Below are 17,664 nucleotides of genomic sequence, written 5' to 3'. Positions count from 1 at the left end.
GCGGCCGCCATCTTGCCTCCGCGGGGTCCCCGGGCATAAAATGCCTCCGATTGTTGCGTGGAGGACTCCGTTCAGATAGCCATCCTTGCCGCATCCAGAGATCTTCATCCGCAATGCGCCCTGTTTTGGGGGAGAAACACAAGCTGAGGGCCGCAGTATTGTGTTTCGTGCATCGGGCCTGCCAGGAGCTTCTACGGAGTCAAGCCGATCACGGCGGCTCCAAGCCATGCCCCCAACCAACCCTTTTATTTTAATAAAGATTTCTAATGTTGAGAACATTACAATTTTGCATCCTCCTCTCATTTCTAACCCCTCACATATGGTGTCAGCTGTGGGATCAGATTCAGTTGACACAAACTAGGTATCCCGCATGAGTATAAAACATAACAGCCCCACAGTTGTTACACTGGGGGAAAGATCTAGACAGGTCCTTTTTTCTACTAGTGGGCTTGGACCTTTTTCTATCCTTGAGAAGTTATCATTTAAAAGAGGCATTTCTTTTGCTATCCTTAAAGAGCTATTCTTTGAAAGTAACACTCTTACCATTCTTAAGGAATTATTATTTGAAAGAGATATGTATGCTATCCTTAAGGAGCTGTTCTTTGGAAGATGCACTCTTGCTATCTTTAAGAAAATGTTATTTGAAAGAGACATGTTTTCTAACGTACTGAAATAATCCAGGGGAAGGGAAATATTTAAAAAACAAGTTTGCCCACAATGGTGCATGGGAGTCTTTTTACTATTTCTACCTTGTGGTATAAACAAACACACTGAGATATGAATATGGAGAGGTTTTCCTCGTCCATGAAGTAGGAACCATCATCTTCTTAGCTCTTTTTTGAGGCAGGAGCTATGCACTCAGTGGCATGCATCTTTTGCAGATCAAGAGCTTTGTTTAAATGAATGATAAGTTGTTCCTTGTATTTCAGGTATTTTTATAGCATTAAATGATGGCACCATTTGAGATACGCTGCTCTTTTTGTAAATATTAGGATTGCTAAATCGAGACACATTCAAGACACAGATTAGCTATTTTGACCCTGATAATAAAACATATTGCATCTTAAGAGCAATATCCTCTTTCCCCCATACAGCAGTTGCAGCAGTGAATGATGTTTGCTGTTAAACAGACTAAATTGGCAAAACATTGTTGAAATTGTATGCATCAAAGAAGTAGGGTTTGCCAATTTGAGTTTGTGTAACTCCAATCCAGTGGTCTTCAAGATGTGGGTCTGGCCCACCTAAGAGGGCCAAAAGGAGGTCCAGGGTGCATGATGCACTTCCAAATGGAAGTACGGGGACTGCTTTCACTGGGTCACTTTTTACGTCAACCCATGAGTCACGTACAGAGTGCCTCCGAGCACCGACCCACAGAAGCATGGATTGCTGCAGGTCCAGGCAGGAAGTTACCGTTCACTGCTGACAATGGCTATTTATGACAGGCTGAACAAATAGCAAGAAAAGCATGATGCTCCATCCAACGCAGGGTTTTGGCTGTCTTTTCTACACAAGCAGAACGACCAGTAAGATGTCCACACTGCAACGCCTACCTTTCTATTAAGCCTCATGGCCAGTGTCCTTACTTCAGGAAACTTTCATGGCAAATGGGCGTGCGAAATCAACAGCTTTTTAGACCTAAATGCAGTTGCCACTCTACCAAAGCTATTTAGAAAGGCATTTTCGAAAAGTGAAGGATTGATCTTAAAACCCCAATAAAAAGTATCATACACTAACATAGCCATGCAGTACAGAGAGAGAATATGTTCACATTTCCCATAAACAAGACTATTTCTGAAAAATAAAGACAACTAGCAATCTGTACGTAGCTTAAGTGCAGCTGTTCTTCAGCTGGCAATGCTAATGCTACTAGAGAAGAGAAACCATATCATGCTCCAGCAAAGGTTATGTGCTCATACCCACACTGTGAATTGCTCTGGCCGCTGTAGAAATACAGTTTATTTAATGTCCTCGCTCATTTTCCTTGTACATTGAAGCACTGCGTGTCTCATTGAAAGAATGTTTGTATCAGAAGGCTGTTCTATATCATTGCTGCATGTTGGTAGTAATTTGCGAGGGACATATTTGACCATTTTGAGACAATCCCTGCCAAATAATGAGCACTCAGAACTTTAATTGCAATCCATGCCAAAGGCGTCAGTAGAGAACCTGGATAACTGATGGCAATCCCTAGTCATGGCGTGAATACCTGATATTTGATGTCAGTCACTGGTGCTGAATTGAGTACCAGGGCATTTTATGACAATATATACGAGTATTGTCATCAAGTGCCCTGGTACTCATTTGCCTAACAGTGTTGTGAGTGCATAGGCATTTAATGAGGATACTTAGAAGTGGTGGGTGTTCCTGTACGTTTTAGGAAAATCCCTGACAACGATAAAAGTACTTGGGAATGTGATCCCAATACCTACCAAAAGGTGTGGGTTCCTGGTAATTTGATGGTAATAATTGGCATACGATTATTGAGTGCATATATACATGCCAAAACTGTTGGCTTTGCCAATGCTTGTTTCTCTCTCAAAAGAAATAAACTGTCCTGCAATTGAAAACAAAAAAATATTAAAAGATCATGTGTAATATAGCGTTCTTTCTCAGGCTGCACAACTCAATTATTGTCAGCCGTTGTGACTACACTAAGTTTCATCTCAGGCCTTTCAACATTCAGAAAAATCTATAAAATCATCATTTTAAACAACAACTAAATAACTGGCCACCATAAATGTACCCCTGACAAAACTTCACAAGGGGCCTCGGCGTTATGCATACAAAATCACTTTCCGCATCTTTGCAGACCTCTAATTTACGATCGAAAAATATGTCATTGTTATATTTGCTGTTTAAAATGTGGACCATCTCGAACTTCTGCATAATGTCGACCTTGCAAAATGCTGTGTACCGTGCATGGCAATGCCCTGATGCTGAATTGTAAGCTTCTGAGCAATTTTCCATGCTAGCCTGAAGACTAAAACCGCCCGTGTGAATGCTAAATACAAATACTCCATCAGGGTCAGTCACTTCTCCAAGCAACGAGTTGGTGGTAGATCTCTTTCTTTGGCTGGGGCCTCCCTCTGGAACAGTCTCCCTGCCTCTCTGAAACTCGAGGAGAACCATCAGGGACGTCATTTCACCAAATTACCCCACCCCAAAGTGATATCGCGGAAAGCGATGGAACAAGACCTTTCACCGGTTGACAAAACAGGAAGTGGCATCACATAGCATTGTACACTGCGAAAAATATGGTTACGATATCACTATAATGTGATGTACATTTCATGCCTGAATGGATCGCCATATGTATCGTTAAGATCAGTGTGTATTGGCCCATATTACCAAATTACTATGAATGCAAGCAGACGTCCATGACCAAATGATAATGATGTGTTATGTTATAGCACTTTAGCTTAAGCGCTTTACATAGAAGAAATATACACTCAATATCACCCAACCTGTGTTGGTACCCATTTATCGACCTCAGAAGGATGAAAGGCTGAGTTGAGGCGTTTGAGAACAGACTAAATCAGCGACTCACCCCCTGAAGTGTGTCTGAAATAAACCTTTAATGAGTCTAGCAATTATTGTATAGAATTTGATTTGGTATTCCTATTCTTTCTTATTTAGGTTCAGTGCTGAATGTGTTAGATTTGTGGCCCTTGTGTTCTTATTTTTCTTCTTTTTTTAAGGGGCCTGAACAAGAAAGTTAGCCACTCCAGAATTAAAGAGCCACATGGTGCTGGCCACAGCCCAGGAGCTTGCATTGCAAAAAAATGAAAAAAGTTTTTATTTTTTATTTTTTTTAGAGGTCGCAAGGAAGACCACAGAGGTCGCAGGGAAGACCTCAGAGGTCGCACTTGCGATCTCTGGCGACCCCCAAAGGACGTCCCTGAGAACCATCTCCGGTTCCGGAAGCACCTCAAGCCCTTCCTCTTTGCTTCTGCCTTGCTTCTGCCTTCTCTCTTCCTCTCTCCTGCTGATTTCTTGTCTGATACTGCACTGATCACCTGGCTAGCCTCTGATTTCTGTCCCAGGTCCCTACTCGCCCAGTTGCACACCTGCACTGCCTCCCGGCAACCCTTGCACTTGGGTCTGTATCTGTAACGCTAGAGCCCCCCTACCTGCACTTTTGGACACTTGCTGTCTGCACTTACCCTTGCACCTGCCACCTGCACTTCTTGTTATTGTTTTGCTCTCATGTACAGAACTGCCCAATCCCCTTTCCCCTGGCACTTTTCCCTACCCCCCTCCCCTGCACTTGTGCAATCTCAATGTCACTTGGCCTAGTAAGATTGTTGTCTCTGTACTCCCTCTGTTCCACCTTCCTTGCCTTGTCGCGCCTTGAAACACTTGTGTATAGGCGTGTTAAAAATGCCATATCATATCAATGACCTCACAATTGAGTGGTGACTCTTTCCAGGATGCCCTTTATCAGCATAACAATGAAAATGCAAGTGTTTGTAAGCCTGCAATTGGGACATTTCACGACTCAATTCAGCACCATTCTGTGTTCTATTTTCATATTCAATTTATCGGGTGGACAAATGCCCACAAAATGACCAGCAACATTTCCAGATTCACTGTTCCAAAAAGCCTCGCACCCCCAACACCCTCACACCATCCGCACACCCCAAGAAGTGTTAACAGCTTTTTTTTCTATTTCCATGCCCCAGTACGGCACTGGAGCCGAGTCAGTGCCCTCTTGCAAATGGACCAAGCCTACCCTCCCACGGGAGGCCCTAATTGTTTACATCTGGTTGAAGTCGAACCCCCATTGAAACCTCTTGGGAAATGCTAAAGGTATTTGGGGGCCTCGAACCACCAATTTGTGTGGCTTCAAATTGTCCATGTAATGTCTTCCTCACACTTAAAATTTAGCATCACTGAATCAACATAACGCTTTAATGGAAACTAACAGAGCAATCTTAAATTGCACCAATGAGTGCAGTATGTGCCATAGGCGTGTGATCAGTCGGGTTGAGACTGAGAATAGACATCTAATCTCTATGTTTTATCATTGCAATAGGGTTATAATGTCCTTTAGATTAGGAACCAAAGAATGGAACCTCTCCCATGACCTTGGAAAGACCAGAATCACTATATGGTTCCATTGGCAATGAGAAGGCAGCGACAATAACTAAGTACCCTGCAAAGAGGCCCTCTTTTGTGTGTACTTCTTATAAGGATTATTTAGTATCCTCAATAGTAACATGTTTCTTCATAGGCTGGCACTAAGTGAGCATAACATCCTTTAAATGCATAGCATGTTCCTTATGTTCATTCACAGCTATGTTGCCAGTTGGATAGATGAAAGGAGTAACCAAAATGAAAAAGCCAATTTGACCATTCTCTTTGACAAGTATGTGCCACAGTGCTTGGATCAGCTAAGGACAAGTGCTGTTAAAACCATCACTCCGATCCCAGAGCAGAGCATGGTACAGGTAAGTGCAATACGATTGCAATTAAAGTGACATATTTATGCAATGCAGTGAGTAATCTTGTGACATATACGTCAGCTTGTTTAATTTAGCACATGAAAGAAGTTATTAAAACTAGCCTTATATCAGCCATTTCAAATAAAACAGAAATACATTGTGGATGATAGGAATGCCGAAAATCAATACTCTGTGTCCTTTTCTTAGGATCAACTTAGCCATGATGTTGCAACCTCCAGCTCACCAGGTGTTTTGGACTAAAGCTCCCGTGATCCCTCAGCATTGACAATACTGCCACAGGCCGATAGAGTTGTAGTGCAAAACATTTGGAGAGCCAAAGATGGCAGACACCTGATTGAGCTTGAACGTATGTTTGTATCTATGCGTCTGTTTTCTGGGCCTCTTGGGGTCAAGTATCTTCTGCCATTACGCACTTCTTTAACATCCCGTTCGTATAGTATGAGCGTGTTGTTAGTGTTTTTTGTGCTATTCTGCTTTCTATAATTTCGTGTGGAATCTCTGCCCATAGCATCAATATGCTGGGAAAATTAGCTCAGCAGGTTGTGCAAGATGCCGACACCTCTAGGTGATCTGCTGGGCGCAGGTTTAAATCTCTGCAAAGCCAAATTAGCCGTTCATCCTTCCGTGGCAGGCTCGGACTGCCCTATAGAGCAACAGGACAATGCCCGAACAAAAAACTCAAAATGCCAGTGTGGGCCAGTTTTGTTAGTAAAAGTGGGTCACTATTTTGGCCAGTGTGGGACAGTTTAGTGCGTTAATGCACTATGCGGCTAGTTTTGGCCATTGTTGCTGCTATTATTTAAATATTGCATTACATTTAATCAAAACATCCCTCCTTGGGTACTAATCAAACTGTCTGCCACAAAAGGAATGATTTGCCATTTGCAACTGTGGGCCACTTTTTCCATTGACGCCCGAGACAATTGTATGCCCCAGTCCAACCCTGAAATCCGAGGGCGTTCAATGTGTAACAATTTTGTGTGGTTAATACTAATTATATATAAAATGTTCTATGTACGGCACATCGGGGAAAGTGCTATATAATGACATGTTATTAATATTCCACAGTTCATCTTGTCCATGATTGCATTCGTCATATTCCACCCAAATGATGGGTGCATCCATTAGTTCAGCTTGGTCTATTGTTTGTGATGATTTGAGTTTGTGTGGGCATGCGTCTCGTCATATTCCACCCAAATGGTGGGTGCATCCATTAGTTCAGCTTGGTCTATTGTTTGTGATGATTTGAGTTTGTGTGGGCATGACAGGGTAGCCTACCTACAGATCCAAAAACATTTGGAGTTGCACCACCTCTTAGGCACAAGACAATCAGGCTTCAGACCCCAGCACGGAACTGAAACCGCGCTCATCGATCTTAAAACTCAGGTTGATGAGCTGAGAGACTCTGGAAAGATGGCCCTACTCCTCTTACTGGACCTCTCTGCAGCCTTCGACCTGGTGGATCATGATGTGCTCTGCACCCACCTTGAAACAGCTGCCCATTTCTCCACACATGCCATCGCATGGATTAAATCATTCCTAACCGGTAGAACTATGAGAGTCTTCTCTACTTCTGCTGCTGCTGACCCTGTATCCATCACATGTGGAGTCCCACAAGGTTCTTGTGTCTCCCCCACTATGTACAACGTCTTCACGAAGCCCTTGTTCGATGATCTAGATGATCTGGGTGTTTCCTACACTAACTATGCGGATGACACTCAGATTCTCATACCACTTTCAGGGGATTATGAACAAGATTTGGCCTTGGTGAACAAGACTTATCTCATCATTCAGGCATGGATGGCCACCCACGGGCTATGCCTGAATGATGACAAAACTGAACTTATCATACTGGGGAACAAACAAAACATCAATAGATTAAAAGAAGAATACTCCTCCTTCGTCATAGACGGCAATATTATCAAGGTTGCAAAAGAAGTAAAAACATTAGGGTTTTACCTTGATTCCCACCTCTCCCTAACCAAACAGGTGAGCGCAATGGCATCCAGTACCGCATATACCTGCAAGCTGATTAGAGCCGCAAAACCATACCTATCCACTGCCAACTGCCTAACCCTTGCTCGAGCATTAGTGCTGTCGAAATTGGACTATTGCAACGCACTATACTTAGGGGCCAATAAACATACGTTGCAAAAAATTCAAACACTTCAGAACAATGCTCTTAGAGCTGCCTTAGGAATTCCAAGAAGGGAGCATATTTCAGAAGCTAGAAGACAATCCAACTGGCTCTCCACAGTGGACAAAATCAAACTCAAGACAGCTTCTCTAACTTTCAAAAGTATCAACCATCTAGCACCCAAATACCTAGCCGCTAGATTCAACAGAAAAATCTCCACCAGACCCACCAGAGAAGCATATTCCAACCAGTTAGTGATCCCCCCATTTAAACTAAGTACGGCCGGAGGAAACAGCTTCCCGGTCAAAGCTGGCCAGCTTTGGAACTCCCTCCCGCCCGGCCTGAGATCTACCCAATCCTACGCCCTCTTCAGATCTAACTGCATCAACTGGATCAAAGAAAATGACCGATAGTCCCGCCCTACACCAATATAACTACTGTCCTACAGTCGTACTATGTACATAATTAAATACTCTCTATCTTCCTACTGCATATTTCCTGTATATACTATGCTATATGTCTATATTATGCACAATGTATATTCTCCCTATTGTCCTGCATTATGTAATTTCTACTATGCATAACTACCATCTGTAAGCATGCGTAACCTGTAAAGTTTAAAGTATCCTTGAACAACGCGCCCGGTTACCCTCGGGTTTGGTGCGCGCTATAAATAATAAACAAACAAACATGCGTCTCGTCATATTCCACCCAAATGATGGGTGCATCCATTAGTTCAGCTTGGTCTATTGTTTGTGATGATTTGAGTTTGTGTGGGCATGCGTCTCGTCATATTCCACCCAAATGGTGGGTGCATCCATTAGTTCAGCTTGGTCTATTGTTTGTGATGATTTGAGTTTGTGTGGGCATGCGTCTCGTCATATTCCACCCAAATGATGGGTGCATCCATTAGTTCAGCTTGGTCTATTGTTTGTGATGATTTGAGTTTGTGTGGGCATGCGTCTCGTCATATTCCACCCAAATGGTGGGTGCATCCATTAGTTCAGCTTGGTCTATTGTTTTTGATGATTTGAGTTTGTGTGGGCATGCGTCTCGTCATATTCCACCCAAATGGTGGGTGCATCCATTAGTTCAGCTTGGTCTATTGTTTGTGATGATTTGAGTTTGTGTGGGCATGCGTCTCGTCATATTCCACCCAAATGGTGGGTGCATCCATTAGTTCAGCTTGGTCTATTGTTTGTGATGATTTGAGTTTGTGTGGGCATGCGTCTCGTCATATTCCACCCAAATGGTGGGTGCATCCATTAGTTCAGCTTGGTCTATTGTTTGTGATGATTTGAGTTTGTGTGGGCATGCGTCTCGTCATATTCCACCTAAATGGTGGGTGCAACCATTAGTTCAGCTTGGTCTATTGTTTGTGATGATTTGAGTTTGTGTGGGCATGCATCATCTGGAATGCTTGTATTGGGCATCAGCCACTGTGTAGGGCATGTGCAATGTAGCTTGTTCCATCATTTCACCAAGATGCCAGGGGTAGAGGAAGTGACATCACACGACCCGTGACCCCCTGATGACATCACAGGAAATTATGTCATTTGACCCCACCCTGAAGTGATATCACGTGAAGCGATGGAACATGACCTTTCACCCGTTGCCAAAGAAGAAATGGCATCACATAGCATTGTTCACTACGAAAAATATGGTTACGATATCACTATATTGTGTTGTACATTTCATACAAGAATAGATAGCCATATGGATCGTTAAGATCAGTGTGTATAGGCCCACTTTACCAAATCACTGTGAATGTAAGCAGCCGTCCATGACCAAATGATAATGATGTGTTATTATATAGCACTTGCGCTTAAGCGTTTAATGTAGAAGAAATATACACCCAATATCACCCAACCTGTGTTGGTACTCATTTATCGACCTCAGAAGGATGAAAGGCTGAGTTGAGGCGTTTAAGAACAGACTAAATCAGTGACTCACCCCCTGAAGTGTGCCTGAAATAAACCTTTAATGAGTCTTGCAATTATTGTATAGAATTCCAGAAAGACACATTATTTGGTATTCCTGTTCTTTCTTATTTAGGGTCAGTGCTGAAAGTGTTAGACTTGTGGCACTCCTGTTCTTATTTTTTTCCTTTTTAAGGGGCCTGAACAAGAAAGCCAGCTACTCCAGAAGTAAAGAGCCACATGGTGCTGGCCACAGCCCAGGAGCTTGCATTACCAAAAAAGTTTTTTTATTTTTTATTTTTTTATTTTTTTAGAGGTTGCAAGGGAGACCTCAGAGGTCGCAGTTGTGTGACTTCTGGTGACCCCTAAATGACGTCCCTGACTTGTTCCTGTTTTCTATTGCTATTGTGTACTCTGTTATTCCGTGCAATGCGTGTGCATTATTATACTTAGAAGCGATAAGCAGACAAGAGCAGTTCAGGACAGAGTCCACAAGCAGAGTCTGCACCAAAGGAGACATCAGCACCATAAAAGTGAGAGAGAGAGCGCAGAAGCCTCTGATGTGTTTTAGTATACAAACTTCATCAGCCCTATTGTTGACAAATGTAAAGTTATAGCGACACTAAAATGGTGTATCTACAAAGGTAGTGATGTAAGATATAGACGTATTAAAGTAAATGTTACTCCTATTGCCTTAATGAACTATCATTTCATCTGGGTCATTTAAGGGTGCAGAAGTAAGACTCTTACACGGAGGGGTCATCGTGGTTTTTAAAGACTTTTATTAATGTGAAAAAAATGAAAAGAAAACCAGGGGTAATTATAGGTTTCTAAAATATCTGGAACTATGCTAATGTAGGAAATGTCGAGATGCGGGGCTAGCTATCCAGGGCTGCAACCAAAGGACTTGGAGCTATAGACCCCCACGCAGCCTCTCCCTGGAAAAGCCTCTGAACAAAATCCTAAGGTGGGGTACCCAGCCTGGATAAAAATACTAATGTCTCTGTAAGGATGTCAAAAGCAAAAGTCCACAGTCCTATGTCAGGATTCTAGCTCTGTATGCTGAACTAAATCAAAGGTATGTCTTCCTGGTCCTGAGAAATGATTCCCTCCTTCTGGACAAAAGGTAGTTCTGGTGTTTGAAAGTTCCCAAAGTTCAATTTCAATGGGTGGGAAGAATGTTTCTCTTCCCATGTCTGTCTATTTGACTCCCATATCCCGGTTGGTAGACCTGGTTCACCTCTTGCTCAGGTACTATGACAAGGAAGAGTGACTTGGATGCTCCTCTGAACTGTGGTGGATCCCTGGTTGGCAGACCCGATTCCCATCTCTACCAGGTAATGCAACAAAGAAGAGTAGTTTGGATGCTCCTCCAAACTATGGTGGGTCTTTACCCTGGTTGCAGCCCTGGTTCCCTTCTCTACCAGATTATGTGATGAAGATGAGTGCTTTGAATGTTCCTCAAAACTGTGGTGTGTCTTTGACATAGGTTGACAGACTTGGTTGCCTTCTCTACCAGGTACTGAAATGCAGAAGAGTGGTTTGGATGCTCCTCTATGCTGTGGTGGGTCCTTGACCCAGATTGGGGCAACCTGGTTCCCTTCTCTACCAGCTACTGCAACGAAGAAGAGTGGTTTGGATGCCCCTACAAACGTTGATAGATCCTTGACCCTCGTTGGCAGGCCTGGTTCCCTTCCCTACCAGGTACTTTTAGTCTGAAGCACAGACTTGGTTTAATCACCTGCAAAGTTCTGTGTTTATATATATCACTCTCACAGTTCTCTTCACAGTCTCTTAATCACATATGCAGACCTGGTTTCCTCTCCTACCAAGCCCTACATTCAAATGAATTACTCTCACAGTTGTATTCACAGCCGCTTCCGATATTTGAGAGCTTTGGATCACCTTCTCTCCAACTACCATCAAAAGGAAGATTAGGTATCCTTATTATGTGATATGTCCTCCTGTAAGGGTACAGGACTGTGTTCTCCTTGTTAAACTTCTTCCCTATATGGACACCTTTCCAATAGGGCCAGGGAGGTTCATCCAGAGTACAAAAGTCCCCCTTGGGGTGTACACAGCAGGAGGATCACATGGGAGATGAAGCCCCTTTTGGGATTAGAGACGACCCTTCCCGAGAATGCAGTATAATCCCACTTTATCCCAAAACCCTTCCACTGAAGACGAACCCTTCTTTCCTAACATCAGATAGGGCCAACATTATTTGTTGTATAGACAACTTAATACCCCAGACCTGACTACAATACCAGGGGACACTATTGGTTTTCTATGTAAAGATTACTTAAGTACTGTGAAGAAGAAGATGCCCAGGAGGATGCAGAACACCCCAGAGATCTGGAGTGATCCCTCTAGTCTTCCGTCATATTTGATTGGTCCAAAACAACCAAACAGGGAAGTGTGGGAGTTCAAATCCCTGTCAGCTATGATACTGAAGGAGTCGAGAGCATCTAGCAACAGGCAAGCAGCTGCGAGAGCTGCACTGGCAATCCCGGTAGAGAAGGGGGAGATGCCTTGCATGGAGGACCGAGATATGCCGCTGGTAGTCCGGGAAGAATGGACGGTATGAGATCCTGAGTCAACCTCCAGCCGTCTCCTAAATCGGAGAGCTGCAACATGGGGCGGAGCTGCTCTGAGAAGGATGACAAAGGCTGTGAAGCAATGAACAGGGAAGCCAAGTCTCCAAGTGCTGCTGGAGTCACATATGAGAGCACCGTTCCTCGGGAGAAACGGACCAAGAGAAAAGGTACGAAGGCATACCGAGAAAGGTTGGAGGTCCTAAAGAAAGCTGAGCAAGAAGTGTGAAAAGCATTTGAGAAGGGTCAGGCACCCTGAAAGGAGTGTCCTAGTCTGGGTCACCAGGGGAGAAACATAGAACAAGATGGTCTGGAACCTTGAAAATAACTGAAAGAAGTAAAAGAGGGCCACAGGATTGGCAGGAGAGTAGACCAAGCCGTGGTGAATACATATTGCAAGTCTGGGACCCGCACTTATATGAAAAAAGGTTCTGAGGCTATGTTAAGACATTTGAAAGGGACACACGTAATTGGCAGGAGAGTAAACTAAGTTGTGCTGTTGCCAGTTTGCGAGCCTGGGACTCGCAAACCATATGAAAGTGACACACGTGCTTGGCCGGAGAAAAATCCAAGACCTGGTGTTACAGCATTGCGAGTCTGGGGCCGGGAACCCACATGAGGATCAAATAGAGGGTCTGGGACTCTACAAGAAATAGAGACTGTCCAAAGGTAAGTATATGTTTTTAAAGAGAATAAATCAAAATTTTATGATACAGCTTTGCGAGTATGGGACCACATGAAGACCTGATAATAAGAATGTAGAAAAGACTATTCAGTACTGGAAAGGAGAAGGTAAGCTTCTTATCATAACCTGTTTGAAGCCGGGGAAGAGGGGACAAACCCTGGTCATTGAATATTGTTTGCTAAGAAACTAAACATTTGTTTTCCTTTGAACACTTGAGACTTTCAGAACTTTGAAGTGGCAGGAACTGTCACTACTAGTACACTTTGAAGTTTGGAGTCCTTGCACGTTAGTCATTAGTTCGTGCTAGGGTCAGAAGTAGGTTTTTGGGACACAACAGTGACAGACTTTTTTCATTTGGACACCCTGATAGTTTTCCTTAGTTTCTTAGAGGTATGGAAACCCCTCTCAGCTTTAGGGATAGACAAGGCCTTTTTCTAACCTCTTTATTTTTATGAATACAAATTATAGACAAAACAATACCACACTTGTGACCAAGCCTACTCCTGAACCCATGCATGTGGTGTCAGCAGTGGATGCTAGTGAGCGTGCCAGTACTCCATTGATAGCCACTAAGAAATCCATAGATGTTGACGTCTCAAGTAGCAGGGAAATGAACCTGGAACTTAGTCAAAGACAATTGATACTAACATACTTAGTATTAATCCCTCCCTATATAGGACATACATCAGGTTATTCTCAAAGTCAGGGTTTGCCTGAAGTATGGTCTGGATGTAATGGCTCATGCCATAGACCCAGAGTTCAGAGGTGATGTTAAGATATTAATACAAAATAACAGCAAACACAAATATCATATCAAGGCAGGTTACAAAATAGCTCAAACCATCTTTGAGAAAGCTAAATTCCCTAAGATAATAGAAATAACTGAAATAGAATGCACTGATAGAGGGACCAACATTTTTGGCAAAGCAGACCTAGAGCCAAAATTAAATCTCGAAAATGTAACAACCCCTGTTAAGGAAGATGAAACAGAAGTCATCCTGAATTTGGCTTTCGCGCAAAGGAATGATCTGATGTTAGCAAAGGCCTTCCTCAAGGTTATTTCAGAGGATGGGGCAAGACCCAGTGGTGGTCTGTTCTTTTTCACCAGGCATGGTTTACTCTATAGAAGTGATATTGGTCCTGAATTAACTCCCCGCTCTCAGATTGTAGTACCCAGCAGTCAAAGAAGAATGGTTCTAGAAATTGGACATGCTCATTGTACCGCCTGACATTTCGGAACAGCTAAAACCCCTGGGCAAGTAATTAAGCAGTTTTATTGGCATGGGGTAGATGCAGAAGTTAAACATTTTGTCCTGACTTGTCCCTTATGTCAGAAAACAAGTACTTATACTCCCTCTCCAGTTCCATTACAACCTGTCTCTTTTTCAAGAATAAGAATGGACATTTTTGGCCCTTTGGAACTATCTAAGTTGAGAAATAAGTATATCATAGTAATAGTCAATTATGCCACAAGATATCCAGAAGCCTTCCCAATGAGGTCTAATACTATGAATCAAATCCATGAACACAGTATTCCTTTCTTGTCCCGCATAGGTGTCCCTAAAGGAACCCTGACGAGCAGGGAACCACTTCCATGAGTTGGTGAAGTAAAACAAGTTCTACAGATCAAAACCCTCAGAACTTCAGTGTATCACCCACAACTTGATGGGTTGGTAGAACAATTTAACAAAACCTTAAAGTATGTCCTTAAGAAATTGGTGGAGGTTGATGGGAATAATTGGGACACAATGTTACCTTAGGCCCTATTGGCTGATTGAAAAACTCCACAGGCCTTTCTGGGATTCTCACCATTTGAACTCCTCTATGGACAAGACCCCAGAGATGTTCTGAATATGTTAAGAGAAACATGGAAAGAAAGAGAAGAAGCCATATTGCCATTATCCCAGACTGCCTAAAGGAACATATGGCAGTAGTAACAACAGTGTACATGCCCATCTTGACAAAGCTTACAAACACCAAAAAAGCTAACTATGACTGTAAGTCAGTTGCCCGTTCTTTTGCTATATGTCAAAAGGCTCTAGTGCTGCTACTGACCTCAGAACATACGATGTTGTTCTGTTGGTATGATACCCATGAGGTTATTGAACGGACTGGCCCTTGTAATGATTGTGTCTCGCAGCCAGACAGAAGGATTAAGACCCATATTTCCCATGATATCCTCCTAAAGGAGTGGAGGAAATATCCAATTGAAACTACTTCAGTAGTGATGGCCAGTCTTTGAGCTGAAGAACTAGAGGTGATACTTGGTTTCCTGCAGATCTCCTAACCTATAGGAAACAAGACATTCAAACTCTCTTGAACCAGTTTCCAGAAGTTTTTAACAGCGAGTCAGGAAGGGTAAAATGAATATTTCACTCTATCCGTACATCTCCTGATAAGGTGGTTAATCTTAAACCATATAGAATTCCTGTGGCACACATGGAAATAGCATAACGAGAGGTGGAAAAGATGCTGGTCCTTTCCAAAAGTCCTTATAGCTAAACCGGATCAATCGTGTACGTTTTGTATCGACTTTTTGGAAGTTCAATGCACAGTCCCAGTTCAATAATTAAGAATACTTGTCTACTTGCGTTACTGCAGCTGTACAAATGTAAAATGACTTGATTTCTTCTTCATTATTTCTGTAGCATGAGCCTGAAATATTGCTCATCTTTAATACATCTTCCTTTGTTTCTATAGAATGTCTATATTCTCCAGCATCTTCTTCTGAATGCATCAGCTCTGATCTGATTGACGTCACCAGGCTTCTCTTTTGCTCAGTTTTCACACTTCTTCTAGGATTTCATTCAAATGGCCATCATATTGTCGTGAATGCTTATATGGCTTCCTCAATGGGAATCTTACTTCCAAGATACTTTTTGGTATCAGTAATTTCACTGGTACTGCACGCTCCCAACATATAAGCAGCATGGGGGAGGAGCTTTGGGTGGGGGTACTTTGCTCCACTTCTACACTCCCTCCTCTGGGTGATTCGACCACTCTCTCATCATTCGTCACAACTAGACATCCTTGTCTGAAGAAATGCTTCTTTGCGACCCATATTTTTATAACTCCTTTCAGGCCTCCTACTGCTTTCACATGCTCATCTTTATTCCAAGACATAAGCATGCATTGTCCACTTGGACTGCAGTAGTTCCATTTCCCCTCTTAATTCTTGTGGTTCTTCGGGTACAGAAACTTTGTTCCCTCCGGTGCATGTATACTGGCCTTCACATAGTCTCTGATTTCTTCAACTGTTGGCTCTTTAGTCGTCCATCCTGATTCAACATCAATCATAATCTTCATCACTACTGCCTTCTTTGCAGTCTTCTTGTATTGTGTGATAATTATCCCGATCACACAAAATCCAAGCAACACCATCACTATTGGGGCTCCAAGGAACTTGAACATATCTGCCACCCATTGTGGAACCCACAAGAATATTGATCCAAACCAACTGTCATCAGCAATGTCTTCCACTTTGTCTATCATCTGGACTTGTAACTTTGTCAGCATTGTTATGGCCTCTGTCAAAGTGCCATTCTCGTCATCATGAAAAGGTATAAATGTTTAACACGATTCTCCAATTTTGGCACAAACACCTCCATCCATAGCTGTAATCATGTCCAGGACATATCTATTCTGAAGAGTCATCAGTCGTATGGCTCTCAGCTCTTCTTTGATAGCATTGAATCCCTGTATTGTAGTGTTAATCGTCTGCCACAATTCCCATCCGTTATCTGTAACCACCTAGTATTTGCCTCTGTCTGGATCCTGGGCATGAAGATTATCGTGAATATCGATGAAGTTTTGCTGAACAATCTATGCTCTTATGGAATGGAATCAAAAGCCTCTATTGATTTAGCTGAGAAATAGTTCTCGTTCTTCATTCGATTCAGGAGTTCAGCTGATCTCTTCTTCCTCAGGTGAGCATCTGCTTTCGGAAACTCGCCAATATTCAGGTCACTTTTAGGAATTACCAATGCTGGAACATGGATGTTCACTATAGAACATAGTCCTCCCCAATCTCTGGGTAGCTTCATGTAAGCTCTGGATCCACAAGCCCAGTAGCGATCCATTATCACTGCTGTTCCAATGCTCATTCCTGGTGCGTCAAAGATTTGACCACAATTCAGAGGCACTATCTGCAATGGACCTCCTATGTCTTCGACCCATGTTAGTAGTTTAGCAAGTCTAGGCCATAATGGTGTGCATCCTTTTTCCACAGTGTCAAAGGTTGATTTGTTGTGGCCAATTACTACCCACGCTCTGGAGATGACCACTCCTTTTTCCCATACATCTGGAGAAAGTACTGATCCCCAAATCTGCACTTGGCCTCTGTTATTCCATCTTCAAATGTCTTCTGCAGATTTTCCTGGACTTTCAAGTCGTCTTCTTACTTCCCTTCTAATTCTAGCCCCTTTCACTCCAGGCTGCTTGAATCTTATCACATGATTTCTAGTGTGGGCTCTTGCTCTTGTCTTTGTGTCTTGAACATAATCATCTTCATCTGGATCTGTCCATTCTGTTGCCCATACTAAAGAAGCCGTACGGCCCATGAACTGACCTCTTGTTCGGCAGAGTGCAATGTGTGATAGACAGTGTGCTGTTTGCGCATCTGTTTCAAAAGCTATGAATATCTTAGACGTCCCCATACTATAAGGCAGGAGTGCACATACATAGCATTCCTCTTCAGAGGTTAATTTGCCCACTTCTTTCATATGCTGATGCTACATATTGTTACCCAAGTGTGCTGTACTATCTAGGTAGTCATTTAAATCATGATCATTCTCTCTTGCACTTCTCTTAGGTCTCTTCCTTGTCTCATGAACTCTTATAATCATCTCATGAAGTATGTCAGCAT

At 42.8% G+C, this 17,664-nt stretch overlaps 1 protein-coding gene across 1 annotated transcript in view; it reads left to right on the top strand.

Annotated features, from left to right (window-relative positions):
* Positions 1-17,664, top strand: part of DNAH11 (dynein axonemal heavy chain 11) — a 4,227,155-nt gene that overhangs the window by 2,384,742 nt on the left and 1,824,749 nt on the right. The window contains exon 43 of the mRNA XM_069648254.1: positions 5,297-5,450. Within this exon, the coding sequence (XP_069504355.1) occupies positions 5,297-5,450 (154 nt within the window). The remainder of the gene's footprint in view (positions 1-5,296; positions 5,451-17,664) is intronic.

The sequence above is a fragment of the Ambystoma mexicanum genome, chromosome 2q (genome assembly GCF_040938575.1).
Source record: "Ambystoma mexicanum isolate Mex_15411 chromosome 2q, UKY_AmexF1_1, whole genome shotgun sequence".
Classification (NCBI taxonomy): Eukaryota; Metazoa; Chordata; class Amphibia; order Caudata; family Ambystomatidae; genus Ambystoma; species Ambystoma mexicanum.
The sequence above is the reverse complement of the archived record's forward strand: the minus strand, read 5'-3'. Positions and strand labels throughout refer to the sequence as shown.